This window comes from Macrobrachium rosenbergii, chromosome 6 (genome assembly GCF_040412425.1).
Source record: "Macrobrachium rosenbergii isolate ZJJX-2024 chromosome 6, ASM4041242v1, whole genome shotgun sequence".
NCBI lineage: Eukaryota > Metazoa > Arthropoda > Malacostraca > Decapoda > Palaemonidae > Macrobrachium > Macrobrachium rosenbergii.
In genome coordinates, this window is record NC_089746.1 from 58,235,506 (window position 1) to 58,257,300 (window position 21,795).

Here is a 21,795-nt window from a genome sequence, read left to right on the forward strand (position 1 = left end):
AGAAAAAAAAGTACAGGTTACTTGTATTTATTTACAAAACCTTTCTTCACTGAAATAAAACTTGCTCACTGAAGAAAGATGTTATGGAATGTGTAACATAAGCCAAACGTTACTGTTAAAATTAGTTTATGTGCAGTACCATATGTTTAAACAATAACAAAAGAGCAAATGCACGGCAATTGTGTGCTTTTATGTTCCATTATCAATTATATACTGTATAAAGGCATATTTCAAAATCCATCCTCACTACATAGTCTCATGTATTAAACACACACCTTAACATGTAACTGCATTTGAAATGGACAAATAAAACTGAATCTCCCTTTCACACAAAGTACTGTACCTGAAGACATTCCTTTCCATGATGAAATGGATAATGTCCATTTCATCATACAGCTAATGTCCATGGCAACAATTACATCCAAAAGGGAATAAGCTGTAAAATATACCACTCAAAAACATTTGGTAAAAGGACATTCAAAGTAATGTACTGTGTATCATAACACTTCATTTGGTGTCAGTTAATCTCTAAACATTTCAAAATTCAAAACTTTTCCACTATCAATGAGCATCAATAAGAGGGGTAAAGAGGTTAAAAAAATAACACACAAGTAGGATCAAAGCATCAACAGTATATTACAAGAATTCTTAAAAAAGAATACAAGGTATACATAAAGAGAATAAAATATCTATGGTTGGCATTTATATACAATATGAATAAAAAATATATTAATCTACAAGGTAGGAAAACACTTGAACCTACAAGTAAATATACAAAGAATATACAGTATTGTTACTAAATCTACAAAACACAAAAGGAAATAAATAAATATATTTATCTTGTTCACTTAAAAGTACCTAATACATTACAAGCTTCTAGACTGCACAGAAAAAAAAACTTTCAAAAGAAAAATAAAAAATATCCAGATATATACAATTACTGAATGCAACTCTGGCACATGGATATCACTGTTAGCACTTTACCCTGGAAGGTACTTCATGTACTCTGCCAAACTACTGTACCTCATTTTGTTTTTGAACATAAAACTCAACAGAAAAATTTGACTCATATAAATCTGCACATAAACAAAGAAAACTGTTAAACTTCCTTATCTCAGTCTGTATTACTAAGCAAAACCACTTGCTAAAATACTGAACATATGACTCAGGCAGGCAATGAAATTTACCTTTTATTTTCCTGTGCGCTACAAAACTGGTTCTAGTGATAATGGTTCTAACACCATACTACAACAGAAACTAATTTCAATATCACATTAACTTCATTTCAATAAGCCCTAATCTCACATATAACAATATACTGAAACATCACTCTAACAAACTATTCAAATACCTAAAATATCTAACAATGCAGAACAATGCACTTCACTGAAACTTGTGTACCAGCTAAACGATATACAGTAGTACTTTACTTCTATATTCTATATACATTTCATTTTAAATGTCATCCACTACACAATGGATAAAATAAAAGATGCAGTTAGTAATATAAAAAATAAAATTTGCAAAACCACGAGAGTACAAGAATTACAGGCTTTACAAGGATTTTAATAATAGCTATCAACTTACAAGCCATGGAATAATCATGGTTAATCTTAATGCATATCAACTCAGTCAACTACCATACTTCTTATTAGTATACTATTACACCCTTTAATTAAAGTTCTAAACTTTCATAAAGATGGCTGAAGGATTCCTTCTTAAATAAGGACTGAGAACTGGGCAAAAATCAAGTGTATGTTGGAAGAAAACATGAAAATAAGAGACAGGATGCAATGCAGCTGGGAGAAAAAGTATTACAGCCATGAACCTTTGAACTGGGGTTATTCTGTCATTATCATCAGTATTTTCAAATAAAGTTTTCCTTTAAAGAACTAAATGTTGTTTCATTAGTATACTATATCCTCTCAAATTTCATTTTTAATCTACAACCTCTATACTTTAAGTTCTCAGCAACACCAGATTGTTCCAGATTGATTACTGTACTATTAGTTAGAAAAAAATCAAACAACTGCATTTTGCTGAATTTTTCTTAGCTACACTATATTATACTAAATGCAAAATGTTGTCTTGTACATAACTGCAATACACTGGTATCTGGCTTAATGAGAATCTATGCTCTGACATGCTTTTCAGCATTTTGAACTTAATGTTACAATAATTAGGCATTGCTTTAAGATTGGCTTATATCAGCAAGTATCTATCATACAGTCTCAATTGCTTTACAAAACTGAGCGAAAGTCCTTCATTACAGTTCTAAAAGAAGCAGCAATTTTAACTGAATAACAGAAATCATTCTTTCATGGTGGAAGTGACAACAACTGTTACGAAATTAGCTTTTCCTATTTAACAAACAAAAGCCAATGACTTTATACACTGTGAAGTAATTATAATAAACAATAAACATTCCAATTGTTACTACTCATTACTACCTGCTAAATCTGTTGAATAGAATATTAAAAATTTCTTCAAGTCAAACATATATCACAATTTCAATTAACCTACATAACTGGCAATATATGATTAAGAATTTAATACATAACTTTTCTCTGTTGAAAAGTTAAAATACTTTTTACTCTATAATGATTTTCGTACATTCTCACCACAGATAGACCCAGCAGACTGCTAACCCTTACAAGTAAAAGAAATATATAAGAAACAATAGGGTACTACTGGTAAGTGTTAACAATGCTGTACCTTATACATTTACAGAAGACTAACATTGAGATCCCTTTCTGGAAGCTGTCGAAGTTTAATGGACCCATCAGCTCCACATGAGAACAACCGATTACTGCCATCAAGATGAAGCTGAGTTACACCCTGACTCAGATTTTTAAACAGAGATGAACGTGAATGTTCACCTGGTAAATTATATATCAGGTTATGAATAGACAAGCCCCATACCTGAAAAGTAATGAAAAATACAATTAATAGGCAGTAAAAGTGTTGTTTTTGTTTATCACATATTATATAGGCAAGCAGAATGAAGAACAGTGTTTCTCTCAAAACACAGAACTGACTTCCATAAACTAATTCCTCATGATTCATCAAAGATGTATATAGTAATAACTGAGCCTCACATTTCCTTATACTTTTACCTTTCAGTTAACTAATGTCTGGATTATAATTTACATAATTTTTAAGCTATTGGATAACAATCCATATTATTTTTAGGTTACTACTTAAAGCCTGTAGTAATCTATACAGCACAGATATGAGCATTTGTCATTTGTGTGCAAGTTTGGTCCCTAGGAATTCAACTGTTCCTTGTCAAATTTTAAGAGTCATGAAATAGTGCTTCATGATAATTATATTAAAATTAAGGAAGTTGGCAAGAGATGTTGCATCTAAAGGATAGAAAACAGATTGAAATACCAAAACTGAGAAGGCTGGGTAACTGATGAGAAGAGAAGAGATGTTAGTCAAAAAAGTTACATTTATGGAAATAGCATGATGAGTACTGTTGTGAACAACTGAACATCCATGAAGAAAGGAAATAAATGAAGATCTGAACCTGTAAGAATTCAGGCAGAAAGTGCACAAGATGGAAGTGTATGCAGAGCTCATTTCACATTTATCCTATTAAGGGGAAGCTGATGTATACATTCATGCTCAAATCTGATGTGACATGATTCTTTTTGTACCATCCAAAATCTCAGACTAAACGTAATGTTGTCAAGTAGTGTTAAACTTTTTTTTTTATTTCCAATGTCATACATGTCAACAAGTTTCCAAATTCACAGCTAGCACTATTTTCCCTATTGATTCCTTTTAAGCATTGGTATAATTCGTAACCTGTGTGATTTTATTTTATTTTTTTTTTTTTTTACATTGCTTAGCTCAAAGCATGTGGTGTATTAAGATTAGCAGTGCTGTCAACGACAGCACGCTTAAGATGCTCCTCGGGCTGGTCAACGTAACTACATCTACAGCATTATAACAGTAGACCTAATAGGATTAACAGTCATAATAACATTTTCAAAATAGGAATATGAATTACAAGTTTTCTTTGAATGTTGAAGTTTTAGGCTGTGTTCTAGTTGACTGTATAATGCAAAATTATTTACAGGCCTGAAAAAATAATCTAAGCCTTCTGAGATGCAATCTCTGTTACTAAAGAATTTATTTGTAGAGATTACCTGTTCTATGAAGAATAAAAGATGATGATGGTTTTAATTATATGGAGAAGATGGCTATTAATTGAAATATCTATTAGTATTAATATCAAGATTAACAGGCTTAAAATATTATTTTCTTAAAAGTCCTGCTTGCTTTTGATGTATAATTTATTAATTCTTGAGGTAACTCAAAAGTGCAAGAATGTGTGTATAACTTCATAATTTTTCTGGCCAGAAATCGTTAATATAGAGATGTGAATGCTAAGTTTAATGTACAGGCAGTTCTCGATTTACGACGGGTCCGGCTTACGATGTTCCGAGGTTACGACGCTTTTCAAATATATTCATCAGAAATTATTTCCCAGTTTACGACGCATGTTCCGGGGTTATGATGTGTCGTACGCTGATCCGACGGAAGAAATATGGCTCCAAAACAGCAGAATAATAAAAATTTGGAGGTTTTTTGATGAAAATTCAATAAAAATGTACAGTAGTTTACATCGTTTTCAATACACCCAAAGCATTAAAAGTAAGGTTTTCTAAGGATTTTTGACGATTTTCAATGATTTTTCGGTTTTATGACAAGGCGTAAAAACGGAACCCCTGTCGAAAACCGGGGACTGCCTGTATTTATAAGTAAAAAAATCTAACACACCTAGGCCTAGGAACAAAATCTTGGCTTTAAGAAAAGAATAATTGCATAGGTGAATATTTGCTAGTAAGCCATAATTTCTGAAGTGGTTAAGAAATAAAACTTAAATAATCTTATTTTTATGAAAATTCAAATACTGTATTCCTCCAAAAAATATAAAATAAATGTTTTCAAGATAATTTCATTGTCTCTACTTAATGTAGACTTATGTTCCAGATGGTTCATGTTGCTAATGGTTGCATCAAACAAGCTCCGCCCACCCACTGATATTGGTGGATGCGTTCTAGCTACGGTAATACTTTCGTACTTACTTATTTACATTTGTTCAGTGCTGAAGTGTAAAAATAATCAAATATGACTATTTCAAATTTTTATGATTGCATTGGAAGCAATATTAATATTATGACAAATTTTTTTTTTTATTCTCACATTTGAACTGAGGTTTGATATGACATTTTTTTTATCAAATGCATTGACGATGAGTGAACAAAAGTTTTGAAAATGTTTCATAGCTGTTTTTCCAAAATTTAGCTACACATGATATTTTCTTACAGCTTTGAATTGTAGGATAGATTTCATTCTTATGAAACATATTATGGCTTTATTGTACGAAATATTCGTGTTTTCGCATTGAAACAAGAGATAAACATGGGTTATGTTAGGTTGCCATAACCCATATTTATCTCTTATTAGGTTGCCAGTTCGTGAATTTTGAACAAAATCCTATGCAATCATGTCATATCACTTATGAGCATAGCTGTACAGTACAAACATTAATAATGGTGATGACAACAGTTCTTTACCCACTCAGCTCAGCCCCTCTCTTTCTTTGTCATGTTTTTATATATTCTGGATAGATCACCATGTCTCATTCTTTTGATGCTTTTATTTAATTCCTTGTGATTCCTGATGGTTGGTCCCGCATTTAAGTAAAAACCCCTGGTTTACATTATCACTCGGTATATTTTGAAAGTAATGCTTCCATTGTTTCATTTGTTTCAACTTAATTTCCACCATTTCCAGTTTATTTAATATTGCCATTACACACACTCTCTCTCTCTCTCTCTCTCTCTCTCTCATTTATACTTTCCATTTTCTTATGACACAAAGCACAGCAACTTTACTATACTTCAAATATTTGTGTTTAGGCTTAGGTCATACCTTGATATCTCCATCAGCAGAGCCTGTACAGAAAAATTCTTCACTCTGATCAAGAGCCATGCATTTGATGGCAGCATCATGAGCCTGTAATTAACAAATATATCTAAATATAAGCCACCTAGTTTATTTTATTATATATATGTAGCCAATTACATTCTTAGAACAAGGGTTACTAACAGTGTTTAATGAAAACTTTATCAAACTGTAAAAATACTAAAAGGCATGTCAATTAATGTACATGAAATTTTTTACTCTTTCTAAATGTAAGAAAGCTATTGTTATAGATGTGTAATCACGGAGCAAAAGTTACTAACACTTTTTGGTGAAAACTTGATCAAACTACAGAAACACAAATGAGTAATACATACATGAAATTTTTGACGTAGAGTTCTCTGCCTCACATCAAATATACATACTCCACCCTTTTTACCAGCAGATAAAATCACCTGATGCTGTGGAGCATACAGAAGTGCTGATGCCCCATTGTCATGGCAAGTCCAAGCTGAAACCATTAAAACAAGTTTTCCATATCACTACTACTGATAAGCACTAACATGTTATCTGTTCCACTGGTTGAACTAAAAATACACACTACAGAATAACTGCAGTCTTAAGTGTAAAGCTCTGAGGAATCTACATGATCTTGCTTAGTTATTTGAGCTATTTTTCAACGAAATAAACACTATTGGGGAATCAATTTCCTTAAATGAAATAATGGCCCAAATGTAACTTTGTTCTTCATACCTGTAAGATTTTAGGGTCACCTCCTATGAGTAAACATGTTTACAAAAGTGAGTTTTACTTTCCCAATGTTTTTTTTTTTATTAGAAAAGTTGAAAATATCTATACTGTACTTCCTTCAAATATGTCCATAAGGACATTATAAAAGGAGATATGAGAACAAGATAAATTCATCAAAGTATGCAATGGGAAAGAACAAAGAAAGAAAGGCAAAGAAAGACAAAAGTAGCAAGGGGTTGGCAGTGTCAAAACTGTTAAGAAATACATGTAGCCTGTATGCCCAGTGCTCAGGACCAGATTGTAGGTTAAGGCCTTTATGAATGATCACCTTCACATCACATATAAACAACATTATGTCAGTTTCTTTGATGCAGATAAAACTAGGACATTAAAATACATACAGAATATATTACAGTACTCACATACAACATTGGCTTTCCTTTGAGGCATTAAAGTATCCCAAAGCCCAACATTACGATGTTCAGATGACTGACCAGCTGTGGCAAGAAGGCTAGAAGACCCCACGAAAATGAAGTCACTTCCATGTTTGTTATGGCACTGATGGGTCTACAAGAGAGCATAAAACCTGTCACTTGACGTTCAATTATGCTGTCACTTGAAGTTCAAAACTTTTCTATACATAACTTACAATAAAAAGAAGAATATTAGCTTACATTTAGATGATGAGGAGAGTCTGAGAGAAAATTTAGAATACAATAAAAATTTATAGTTATCACAGATTGTCTATCAGATACAGCACTTATAGCTTTCCTCCAAACAACTGAATAATCTTTTTAGTATGTATTAGGGAAACTAGGAATTCAAGAGTTGGTGAAAACTATACAGTAGATACATCCAAGAATGACAACTCGGAGACTGCTTCTTTTGCTTCTGTATTTGAAAGTTGGTAAGCATGAACAAACGTAACTTAGGAAGGCCATCCAGACTTACTACAGTACTGTATATCATTTCAAAAGTTTAAAATTTGTATTTGTCTTAAGTATTTTGACATAGAAAATACTTTTCTTGAACTTACAAATCATATATGATGTGAATTAGCACATAAAAATTTGCTTTCAAACTAGTTTCCTGATTTTTACTAACATTTTCTTATGTTTCCCTTTGATAATATTATGGATGACCTGAGCTTTACATAGCTATCTAACTGCCAAGTTCAGCTACTCTCAACTAACAAAAATATTCCTAAATTTATGCAGGTAAAAATCTATGCATTTTTTTATAAATGAATTACAAAAATGATTGCATCCTGCAAAATTCTTATGGACTGAATAGTAGCATTTCTAATATTTTAGAAATAATTTGCAGTTTACCTGTACAGTATATGAAAGCATGGTCTTGATTTTAAATCATCAACTTTCATAAAATTTACAGGTAGTTTCATACATTTAAATTTCCATCCCAGCAGAACAATTTTTGTTCTTTGTACTTACATAATACGGTTTGCTGGCCTGTGATGCAAGACCCAACTGGTAGAGAGAGAGATTTCCATCGCCATCTATAACTCCAAACTTGTTTCCTTGCTGGTTGAAGCGAACTCGTGCTACCTTGGCAAATGTGCCACCTGGCCTTGGCCTAGCTACAACAGCACTGTGATGCCATTCTCTCACTACCACTGAACCATCCTGGCATCCCAAAAGATCTGAAATAAATGGATAAAAAACATTAATCATATGTTTTCTTTCCTCCATGCAACAGATCTCAGTTGAACCAATTTGTGCCCATCAAGATCCAAAAGCCTTCTCTGCTTATGTCCAGACCTATGATACCGCAATTACTCCTTATTCTTGAAGTTAGCTTTTGTGAATCAAGATAGAATGATCTTAAATCTCCCTTATTCAAGTAACAACTATCTAGTTAAACTGGGAAAAATAAAAAAGTTTATTACAATATGTACTTGTTTGTTAGAGAAAAGGATACAAAATTAACAGTAACGCAGTCTGTACTAAGAGTGATTTGAAGAGCTCATTACTGCACAGACAGGCTACCTTAAATGAGTAAGGAAGTACGTAAGGAAGATCCAGCACATGCAGGTATTGATATGAATATAGTTGGTTCATTGTCTCCATATGCCTAAACCATGAATACTCAGTTTAACATCTGGCAAATATTGCAGTCTAATTTCTCAACAACTTGAACTTTTTCAGTATTTTTTACAATTTTTTTTTAAAACTATTAAAAATTAAGTTTCTTTTTTCATTTTAGTACTATGAATCAACACATGAATCAACACAGCCACAATAAACCCAAACATTTTAAATCTGTAACTAATCAAAATATTAAAGTACTACTATACTCACATAATGGTAAAACAGGATGAGAAGCCATACGGCGAGTCCCCTCAATTCGGTGGCTAAGAACCTGTTGAGATAAAAATGGGAAAAGCAGATATAAAAAGAGAGCAATGAAGAGAATTTTACGCAACTATTATTTAGTCTGCAGTTGAAAATATGAAGTGATAGAAAATAGAACTAAAAGGATGACAAATTTGTAGTCTGTCTCTACAGGTATTTCCAGCACATAGAACCACTGGTTAACAGATAACAGCTTTTTTCTCATGAGATGGTAAAAAGTAAAATAGGCAAAAAATCGACACAATTCCATCTCAAGTCTTACAAAGACCAATGGAGGGTATCACGTCTGTTTTAAATCATTCTTAAATGTACTTATTTTCAAAAATATTTTTAGCCCATCTGTAAAAGATTTTTTCTCACTTCATCACGTAACCTCTTGATAGCTATGTACACTCTGTACTGTATTATAATTATAATTTTTATACCTGTAAAAGGTAGTTCAATCAATCTGCCGAGTCATATATTTTGGACAAGTGGCATAAGTCACATTTTGACAGTATGTATAAATTTAACAATATACAAATGGATTAACACTGTCTTTTATTCCCTTGTATTATGTTAGCAGCAATTTGGATTCCAGGTATGTTTTCATCCTTTGGTATTTAATTCATGTTCTTGTACATATTCTGATGAAAATTAAGGATATGAAAAATAGTTTTGATGTGTTATGCAGTGCAATGAATTAAACTGCAAACTTCTTATAGTAGCCTTATGGTTTTAAATTTATTATACAACATTACGTGCCTCCTCTAGCACCTTAATATTACTACATTTCAACCAGTTTGCTAGCGCAGTAAAACAACTTAACATATTTCAAGGAAACTGTTGTTTGCTGTGAAATCTATACTATTCACGATACAACAGCAAACATGCAATCTACCCAACATACAAGGGATAAGTGATGGTAAATATTGCTAATACAGTACCTACTTGGTAGATGACACCTTACTTTACATTACTCATGCATATGATACAGGTTGAAAGACTTTTCAATGGTAAACCTTTACCTGTAAAACTGCATTCCAAATCAAGTTTTGTAACTGCCTTGATGCCCACACAGTATCCATGACAGCTATAAATTTGATTTCATGAAGGAATTTTAGGTACCACAAGAGTCATGCATTCAAGGTGCCACTCTGATGAACGGTACAGTACAGTATACTGTTCCTTACCACAGAGCAATAATTTTAAAGTTTCAACTCCATGTAATACAAAGCAACATAAAATTAAGGCTTCAATAATTTAATCTTTTCAACTTAGAATCTGAGATTGTTGTTTACTTTTCTACGCCAGCATCATCTACACTATGTTATTTTCTTTGTATATATGTATGTCATGCCCAGTGAAAAAAAGTAAAGTTCACATAGATTTTCAAAAACCCCCACTTTAGTATGGTACTTTATATCTTAAGAAACCAATGGCAAATCATTGCCACCTGTCATTGTCATAATACCCAAAACCAAAAAGTTCCACGACTTTCTCAGCTGTCAAAACTGCTTACTTCAAACCATCAAAGATCTGAAATTGGGAAGCAAGGGGGGCTGTTTGGATCTTTGAAAAATATGGACCTTTGCAAAGTTTCATTACAGGCTAGCCAAGGCCTACTACCCTATTAAGTAATCAAACGACCAAACACTACTTTTGCTTGGTTGTCTTCCTTTGAAGTTACTGAAAATGGTGGAATGAATATAACGGTAATAAAAGTAATGAGAGAGAGAGAGAGAGAGAGAGAGAGAGAGAGAGAGAGAGAGAGAGAGAGAGAGAGAGAGAGAGAGTGTGTGTGTGTGTGAGTGTGTGTGTGTGTGTGTGTGTGTGTGTGTGTGTGTGTGTGTGTGTGTGTGTGTGTGTGTGTGTGTGTGTGTGTGTGTGTGTGTGTGTGTGTGTGTGTGTCACTGAAAAAGGTAACTAAACAGCAGTTATAAGTCGGTTTATCAACACCCTCCAAATCAGATGTTTTTTTTTACTTTCACAGGGTTGGAAACTTGGAGCAAAGTTAAGTTAAAAGAAATATAGAACCATGTGAATATAGGAAAAGTATTAAGCAAAAAATAAAACCATATGAATAAAAATTAAGGGACACAGTAAAGAACAGAAGTGAACATTAACTTATGGCTTGAATAAAATACGATTTAATTTTGCTGATAGGTCAGGTTTTAAAACTAATACTGAAAATCTGTAAGAAACTTCTAACATCAACAATAATGGAAATTTAAAACTTACTTTTACGTATAGTATTAGAAATGAGTACTTGGAATAAAATATAATGTTTGAATTAAAACTTAAAACATGAATTATAAATCCATGTAAAAAAAAATAAATTTATAATGAACTGAATTGGACATTTCCTTCACACCACTCATGGGAGAATAATAAGTGACAGTGTCAACCTGGACTCCTTTTGGGCCCCAGAAGAATTGGAAGACACAGATCCACTTGGGTTATATCTACTAGACGGGAGGCTGGAGATTAGTGGATGTTTTTAAAGGTATTAAAAAAACATGAGTGTCAGAATCTTTACAGAGGCTCTTTGCATCTAATGATAATGATGCGTAGGGCACTGAAAATGACTCAAAATTTACTAGTCAGACCGCATATCAAGCTAAGATAAATTCAGCGATGAAAAGTAAAAAAAAAAAAAAAAAAAAGTGTAAAAAACACATACTACATTACAAGTAGAATTTTGTGATAATCTTGCTTTCTTTAAGGAATTGGTGTGCCACCCTACTCCACTGATTGGAGTTAGGTGGAGAAAAGGTAAAATTGATCAAAATTGATAACTATAACATTCCATACAGCATAAAATAAAAAAAAAAAAAACTTTAGTACACATCATGATTTAAAAAATATGACTTATTTACAAAACAAAACACAGTAAAGATGATACAAAACTAACAAACCATTCTGACAGCTACATAACCTCCAATGGTCTTAAGATCCATAAGAAAAAGGTCAACATCAAATCTACCACTACAAGTAACGGAGTACTATAGTTAACTTGATAGCCACATTTCAACTGCTGAGTCTTTATTCTGTAAAAGCACTTCACCAAGTTTCAAAATAAGCCACTATGGAAGAAGCACAAGTAAACTATAATCTGTACCTATTTATTCATCAACAGTTTTCAATACATGATAAGGCTAAAGGCCTTTACAGTATCTGAGAATTTAAAAATAAAAAATCTTTTCAGTTATAGTTCACAGACAATAATGTTGCTATACAAGTAATAACTTCTGTAATAGTTGGCTCTGCTAACCATAATGTAGGATCAGATTCACTAATCTCTACCATGTTCCATATAGAAATGAATCTTGTTTTTGTAAGTGTTATTTTTTTATTTTACATTTAGTCTTTAGATATCGATCATAATAATGAACATTTGAGATACTCAAATTAACTAATTACTTGACCTTAATATTTGTGACTTAGACTTGCATTTCAGGTCACAGACCTTCTTATAAGCTGAAATGCTAATTAATTTATTTGCTATATAAAAACCTTGACAAAAAATCATGCTGTTGATGCTCTAAAAAGGACCAAACAATTTTGAGAATTTGTTGATGAAAATGCTGCTTTTCTGATACACCATAATCTATGTTAGCATGGTTTGTGAAAAGGTATGACATACCCTTTCACACGTATGAAAGTTGTGATTTTGAGATAATCCTAGAGGTTTAAACTGATCGATTTTCAGTTACTATTATTATCACGGAATTTAATTATCTGTATTTGAAAAAGTGAAGATAACTTTTCTGATGTGAAAACATTCATACTCATAATGTTTTTTGTATTTCCAATTATGCTCTAAATCCTTTTTACAGTAATTATGTGTCATAATTATTGTGAATGATCATCATATTCAGTTATATAACTTTAAATATCCTGTGTATGTCAAACTAGTTCTTAATGACCTATCATTGCAGAAAATACAGTACTGTAATGTGTAAGCCTCAGATTTCTTTGCTGTTTTATTGTACTTGTTTTTGCATTAATAATAATAATAATAATAATAATAATAATAATAATAATAATAATAATAATAATAATAATAATAATAATAAAATACTGTAAGTAATCTATATGGTAGTGACATGAAATCAGGAACTGCAAAAAAAAGTTATGAGAGTTTCTGGGGGTGTTGACTGTGTTGACACAGGAAGCCTGCAAAGGTATATCATGACACATAAACATTTTACTGAAAGATATACTGTCACATAAGCCATTCTGACATTCCAACAAGAGCTGGATCAGTAATAGAACAAAATTTTACAGTAAACTATCTGCTGAAAAATAGTAAAATATTGCTCAGTGACTCCTCACAACAAAAACTGTGTGTTCAGGGAGTCTTCTTCTGGCCTATGTTTGACAATTTTGTCTGATTTAAATGTACAGACTGGGTACGAACCTGCATAAAATGATGACGTATAGTACTTTTCTAATTCTCACATTTGTAACACAAAACGTAATACTGTACATGTACTAAATAAGCACATTTTTGCCATAAATACAAACTCAGATGCTCATTTTGTATCTATAAGGCTACACTAATTGGCACTTAGTGTTTTCCCTACCTATAAGGGTGGTACACTTGCGATCTTACTTCTACCAAGATTTAAATGTTGTACATTCATGGTCACAAAACAATAATAAAGCATAGGTTTACAGTCTGAAAAACTGCAAAGGAACTTAGTCTGAGCTTGGTGATTCAAATTAGTAAAAGGTTGGATTTCTTAAATAAAAAAACCAACTACAGGCAATCCCCAGTTATTGGTGGGGGTTCTGTTCCGACGGCATGATGATAAGCAAAATTGCCGATAACTGAAAATCAGCGGTTTTCGGGACTTATTGGCACCAATAACCGGGGTATCGGTGCCAATATCCAATTACTGGTGCCGATAAGCAGAAATTGGTAGCGAAAATTGCTGATTTTCATCGCCCATAAAACCGGATGGTCGATAACCAGGGACTGCCTGTATTTGAAAGTCTATTAATGTGAGGTACAATGGTACTGTTTTATGCAAACTGAGGAAAAGGCTCCAGGATCACAAGAGGACTGTGACTAAAATTCTATAATCAAATCAAGTGAAATGTAATATTATACATTAGATCAGGAACAAAACATCATAAAACATGAAAACCATCAAGAATGACATATGGGTAAATGAGAGCTTTGTTTTCAGCAACAGTCATTTACAATGTGAAGTTATTCATAGCCATTAGGTGGACTCATTCCTTTTTGTTGATTGAAGGTTAAGGGTTCTAGCCTTGCACAGTCCAAAGAAGCAAGATTATGTTTTCTCAGTGTGTTTTATTTAAATCAAGAAATTGACAAGACAAAAAACAAAGACTATTCAAAAAGAAAAGTAGCAAAGAGAGAGTTGGTTTTCCATAACAGGCAGTTTATAGAAACATAAGCACGTCATAGCCAAGAGGTGGACTCATTCCATCTTAGTTCACTGTAAGTAAATTAGTATAATTAATTCAAGCATCCCTCTTTCTATGCATTTTAAGCAGCCAAAGGAACTTCTCCTCAACATAATAAAGGGGAAAATCCATTTACAAAGTAAATGTGGTATCCAACATCAATGTTGTTTTATGCTAATCAGATGAAGTTGGTTACAAATTAACTGCTGTTATATCTAATAAACAAGAGTAAACTAAAATAAAAGAATAAAATACTGTCATCACCAATAACATGGATAATTTTGTCTTACGAAAGATGTATCATGAAATTAAATAAAAGTAATAATCTAAATTTTAATATCCAGTTCTAAACACAATATTTTTAACCATACTTACATGAACTCTAATTGCTTCACAAATAATTTCTTAGTGATGAAACTACTCTGTTCAGAATTCAATTTCATCAAATTAAATTTAGTTATCTTCAGACAAAAAGAATGGCTACACAAGTCAACTAATGACTCAACATATTAAAATTCTCTTAACTGAATATTTATATATATACAGTATATATATATACATCAATCTTACTTTCAAAGCAATGGAAACAAAGCTGATCATACTAGATATTAGAAAAATTTTATACAATAAAAGCACTAAACTAAACACATATGCACTGGTATAAAAACTAATTAACATTCAAACGGGCCAATACTCTAATAATTATAAAACAAATAAACAGTATAAGAATTACTTCATGTTCCTGCAATTCAAATGTATTACTTTCAATATAATCATAATGTTTGGCTGGGCAGTCATACCAAGGCCACAATCACTGGTTAAAATGAGCCAAGTTAGGGGAAAACTAAATGCTGAATTCTCCTGGATCCAATATCTTGAAGGCATTAAAGTAAATAAGGATGCTGATAAAACAGCCAAGTCCTCAGCATCATGACATATCAAACACAGCAACTGCAATACAAGATAGCAATATTTCAAAAGTCCATAGCAGTAAATCAATGGAAAGTTTTATGCAATGATGAAAATATTGATAAAATAGGCAGACTAAACAAAATGTTGGATTGCAGCAATCATCATATAAAGAGAAAGACACGCTGAAGCATTATTATTCCATATGATAATAATAACAGCCATTTTGATTGGGTGATCCAGTTAAATTACCTAATAACAACTGGAAAGCTACACCTATTACCTCTAAAGAATGCATTAAGACATTAAATATAAAATGGCTTTGTGTGAATGCTGTAATAACAATTAACAGGAAACAAGTACAGTTGAAACATATCCCTATATGAAATATTGTCCATATTTTCAATATTTTATGTCTATTCATAAATAAACGTTTTGATGCAAGTGTAGTTTATACTGGAGAGTTTAGACGTAGGAAACTCCAACCACCCATACGTATGCATTAAAAACATTTAAAAGAAAATATTCCTCTAAATGCTGAATAGCTCCTTAAGGAGGAGGTTTATTCAATAGGAGATCACTATCATGTTGAGTGTTTGAGAGTTCCTACTCCTCTGCATCTTGGCTTAATCCCCAGTTGGGGCCACTATTTTTGACAAGCCATTTTCTGGGTGTTTCTAAAACTCATTGAATAGCTCATTTCATGATTTATTTGGCAGATGTTTTATGAACGGATGCACTTCCTGACTTCAACCCTCCCTATCCGGGTATTTCTAAAACTCACTGAATGGCTCATTTCATGATCTGTTTTGGCAGAGGTTTTATGAATGGATGCCCTTCCTGACTCAATCCCCCCCACCATTTGGGTGTTTCTAAAACACAATGAATGACTATTTCATGATTTCTTTTGTCACATGTTTCACAAATGGATGCCCTTCCTGACTCCAACCCTCCATATCTGTTTTTTCTAGAAATCACTGAATGGCTATCCTGACCCCAATCCTCCCTATTTGGGTGTTTCTAAAACTCACTGAATGGCTCATTTCATGGTTTGTTTTGGTAGATGCTTTATGAACAGGTGACCTTCCTGACTCCAAACCTCCCTGTCTGGGTGTGGGAAAGATAAAAACCTTAATTCACTGCCAAGAACAGCAATGCAAAATTATAAACCATATTCCTGATTTGCCTACCTATCAAAACAATAAATTTCTAAATAATTTTGAAATATAAGACTTTCTAAATAATTTTTAAATATAAGACATGTGCATAATAACCAGCATATGCTGAAGGAAATGAGCAAACAGTAAATCTGCATTTAATAAAAATAGAGACATGTAAAATAATAGGCTAGTTTATTAAACTAAGATCAAACAAATGCCTACACACACTCTTCATTAACACACACCAATATATTCAAAACAATTTCTATGAAAATGCTGAGTACTATATAAAAAAATAAAAACCATATGCTGAATTTAAAAGAATTATCAAAGTGAGGAAAGATGAATTAGTCATGAAAAGGCAGTCACCATAAACATCTCTATGTAAACAAACTGAAAAACAAAATGGTTTTTTTATTGCCATTTCCAAACTGAGGCCTGGGAAAACAACACAAAGGATAAGGTTTCAAGACATCTAAATACAGTATTGTTACTGTGAACTCATTTTAACCAGCAATTTGACATCTGGGCGGTCCATCCAACTGAACATTATGCCTTTATAAAAAGTAACAAGTTTGTCATTCACATGAACACAATTTCTTATTCAAATCCAATAATGAGACAAAAACATAAATGCATACTAAAAACAAGGTACTGGGTAGATAAACTCAATACACCAGATAATTTAATGTTAAAAGGGTACACACAGGCATTCCTCACCGGTTTCAGATAATGACGGCTGCGTTCCCACACGAAGCGACAGAAACGAGGGTTGTTGGAACCAGGGAAATTAGCTCCCTTTAACTCCTTCAACTGAGCCGCATTAATGAGACAACAATAGCTCAGTACAGAAAATAATACGAGTACAGTATTGGCAAGTGTTACAAAATTCCAGATACAGTATATTGATTACAATAATACAGCATCAAAATAACATAAGACAGTTGTACACGACATGCATGTATCATATAATCAATTTTCCCATTTTCCTTCTTTATATGTATTGAGTACCTCGAGTTCTAAAGAACTACAGTCAACTTTAAGATAGTTTCTAAAATCGAGGTTAAAAATATAATGAATTCAAACCTTCCAACTGTTCAACGGAGACATACAGACAGTGACAAGCACACAAACGATAGAAGAACACATCAAACAACAAAAATCTGATTACTTAAAACTGTGTTACAAGACAATTAATTTGCTCAGGATTACACATCCAACTCATAACGACATAATGTGACTTTTATGACATACATGAGGTTTCTAGTCAATACAATCATACATAACTGATGTGCAATGATTTATACACAGATGAAAATTTGCCAAAGTAAGAAATATAAAAACTATATAGGGGTACTACTAATTTGTATGTTTTATGATAATAACTACATTGCTCATGTATAATAATCATGTGGGAATTTAATTACAGTGTATGAGGAATTTAGATCAAACAACTATCACTTTTCCATAATTTATCAAAGCTATACAATATATTATGCCTACAAACCAAGGAGTAAGAAATATAAGCAAATCTAAACTGTGAAAGAATCTTGGCCACTGATGAATGAAATTAAAACCAGAAACAGAATCCAGTGAAATAGTAGAGCTCTTGCAAAAATGTATCAGTCAGCTTCTTTAGAGAATGAAGTTAAATTCTGCTTTGCATTTGCAAGCTGAATATCTTATCTGAACTTACTACAGATCTAAGAAAAATTTGATGATAACTATTACAATGGTAATCATATTTAAAAGGAGAGTTCAGGATAATCTTGAATGTGATGTGTTATCCTGGCTCCTCTGACCATGCCCGATTCCTACCCTGTCTTAGATCAGAGATAGGAGGATTAAACAGCAATGCGAATGAAACAATAATACCTAAAAGAAGAGGGGGTTTAAGAGTGCTACTCAAGGGAAATATGAGGCAACAAAGAGAAGACAGGTCTTTAAATTTCTAATGAGTTGACTGATGCCTTGCAAGAAATCTACTGGGTCTTAAAAGTCTCAGCATTCAGGGGAAATACATACATCCCATAAAAGTTGCTTTTCATATGATTAAAAAACTATTTTGGAGTTTTAGTACTGTTTTCATTGAAGGGTAAATGCACTCTTTGGAACATAGGTGGAACATGGCGTAAATGTATCCATCTCTGTCCCTGCTTTTGCTTTTTCCTAACCCTTAATCCTCTACAAATGTAACAGTATGACACTGGTGGTACAGTTCCTTATATATTCATAAAATTTTTGTCAAATTGGCCCATATTTTACTTGCTTTTGTATTATTCAAAAGTACAATTTTTGCATAAATCAATCATGCTACAGCATTGTACTGCTCCATTCTTCTATTTATCTTGTCGTCTAGTGTCCCTATACTCGTTTTACTTTGCTTTCCATAACACAGAAGTGATGTGACTAAAAGGAGCACACACAAAAAAGGATCACATATGGCCTTTAGAATGATACATATATTCATGATGAAATACTGTCTGACCACTGGTATGACTATGATCAAAGGAGTGTGGACGAAAAAAATATCACCTCAAAATGATCATGATTTTAGGGTGAAAGAAGCATCTCCTGTTGTGCTTAGCTCACTTCTGAAAGATCAAAATTTCTACATATGCACAGAGAACTGGAAACTCAAAAGATGTTTTGTTAAAGAAGAGTTACATCTGACTACGCTTCTTTGGAAATTTACACTGCCTGTATTTCCCAATGTTAAATTATCTCAGAAAGGCTATCCATGTGGATGAAAAGAAGAGTAGTTCAGAAACTGTCTTTGCTCATATAAACCATACTCAGGGTGGTCTTGACAGGACAGAGAAGTGAAATATCAAGTGGCAGTTGGCTGGACTGCAATTCTGTTACATCCTAATTAAAGATCAAGAACCCACAGTAGTTTGGTCAAGCAAACTGAGTCTAGCCCTTAACAGAGTAGTTAACAAACTGATCTGTCCTGGTGTTGCAAAACAATGAAGGCTTTTTTTCTGTAGGACAAGGAAAGAACCTGGTAAATGCTGTCCATGTGTAAGGTTTTGAAAATCTCAATGTAACTCAACATCCTCAACTTGAAAAAAAAAAATGCAGCCTCAGAAATGCTATCAACATTTTCTCCAGCATGTGGTGCAAAATAGATGAAGAATATAGTGGTGAAGCAATCCATAAAGGCTAATATTCCATCTCCAGTTAAAATGTATGAAAAATACCAGTGCCAACATTTAGTATCAGGAGAACCTGACTGAAAAGCAGAGTTAACAAATCTTCACTAGATTTTCAAAGTACAGTACTGATTCCACTGCTCCCATACTCCTTTCTTTTATTATGTACTTTTAAATCCATTTTCATCTTAATATCTTTTCCATTTTCTACATAACTTCAGTCTTTCCTCATCCATTCTGCTATCATGAACATATTCTTAACTGCTTCTCGAAAGTTGAAACTATTTCATTCCCCTTAATGTTCCCCTTTGCTCTTTCCTCTTGTTTCTTAGCATTCCCATGTACTGCAGAGTAAACTGCCTTTTATTCATGAAATATCAATTTTTATGGATTTTATGGTTGGCTTTAAAAGTTCAACTACCTAATGAAATAGAATGTATATGACATAGATTAAAATATGGCTGGACATAATCCAATAAGATTCCATGAAACAATGGACGCTAATGAGCTCAAAAACATAATCATGCACTTAACAGTATTTCTGGCCTGGTGATTACCTTTACAGTTTACAAAAATTACATAAAAAGCTAATCCACAAACTCAAACACACTAAAAAATATTCTTTTTCTTCGAATCATCAAAACTGAAACCAAGGAAAATAAAACATTTGAGAATATCCTTTCCCATGACTGTTCTCCACCTGAGCTTTAGGGATGTTCTTTTCTCTCTTAATAGATCCCTCCCATTTCTTTTTAAATTTTAAATTTACTGTCTGCTTTCCTATATAATCCCTTTCAACATTAATATGGCAAATTTTTAAAGTATTTTGTATTTTTCCTAACATACAAACCTTCAGTCTTTACTTATGGGATTTACTTCCAGCTTGCGCTGAGTAAATCCCATATGTAAAGAGCGAAGGTTTGTATACGTGTAGGAACAGTTATAGTTTCTAAGACAACTAAACACTCATTTCTCAGCTTCGAATGATTAACCTCACTACTAACAAAATTCAAGAGTTGAATAACATGCATTTTATAAAAATTTGTGAAACACTAAAGGAGTAATCTCATTTGTTATTTTCTGATTTATAATTTGCAAAGGCCATAATGTAATACAGAGTACTGTACTACAATTTTAAACAGTGACACACTCAACTATGAAGATAATCTTGGTACCATCTCCTGTATGATTCTCTTCCAAATTGCATTTACTAGCTAGGAATGAGCCAAAAGTGTCATTATGTTGCTAACCAAATTTCCATTAGAACGAAACCATTAGGTTATAGCAAAAACCCAACCAACAAAAAAAATAAACTCAGTAAAACACATGATATTATTAATACAATAATAAAAATAAATATGCACATCATCAGCAGCTATGAAATTAGTCAAATAAACTATATAAAAAGGACCATGGCACTTTTTGATACCATTACAACCTCCAAAATTTAATAGTATCCACATCCGCAGCACTGCCTGAAAGGCTATTCCATAATCTACAGTAAAGGGGATTAAAGACATTGGGTACTAGGCTGGGTTGTGTTGTACTGCCTTACCAATATCATGAAGCTATGCTAACAGTCTTTGAAATAAGCAACGTGAAATTATTAAAAAAAAATAAGAAATTCACCTTGTTTTAATTACAACCTTTACATTTCTAATCCCTATACAAAATAAAAATGCACTTACAACTGCCTATCTTAGTAACACTAGACAATAGGAAACAATATTCCTAAACACATAATGTATGGTATTGAATATCCTTTGCTTCTCAAACTTTTGCCTATTCCTATTTGCTGAAAATAATCAAATAACACTGTGACATACTGTACTGAGTTGTAAAAAAAAAAACATGAAAAACAAAACACTCATCCTAAGAACTGTAAAATGGACTTACCACATTAGTACCACGACCTGTTTGACTCATTGGACCAGTACTCATTGCAGGGAAATTGATGCTTGATGATGAAGAAAGATTGCCATCTACACCTAAGAAATATCGATCAATGTCAGTGTTTTAAAAATATTCACAAATACATCACCAGAAATCATTGCATACATAAAAATTCCATGGAATTTTAGTGAATTT

The 21,795-nt window shown here is 32.6% G+C and overlaps 1 protein-coding gene across 1 annotated transcript in view; it reads right to left on the reverse strand.

Annotated features, from left to right (window-relative positions):
- Window positions 1-13: 13 nt before the first annotated feature.
- Rbcn-3A (Rabconnectin-3A) overlaps window positions 14-21,795 on the reverse strand; it is a 106,566-nt gene continuing 84,784 nt past the window's right edge. Inside the window, 8 exon segments of the mRNA XM_067105939.1 lie at window positions 14-2,922; window positions 5,950-6,033; window positions 6,318-6,451; window positions 7,113-7,257; window positions 8,142-8,350; window positions 9,009-9,069; window positions 17,273-17,365; window positions 21,604-21,695. Coding sequence (XP_066962040.1) covers window positions 2,725-2,922; window positions 5,950-6,033; window positions 6,318-6,451; window positions 7,113-7,257; window positions 8,142-8,350; window positions 9,009-9,069; window positions 17,273-17,365; window positions 21,604-21,695 — 1,016 coding nt within the window. The 3' untranslated portion in view covers window positions 14-2,724.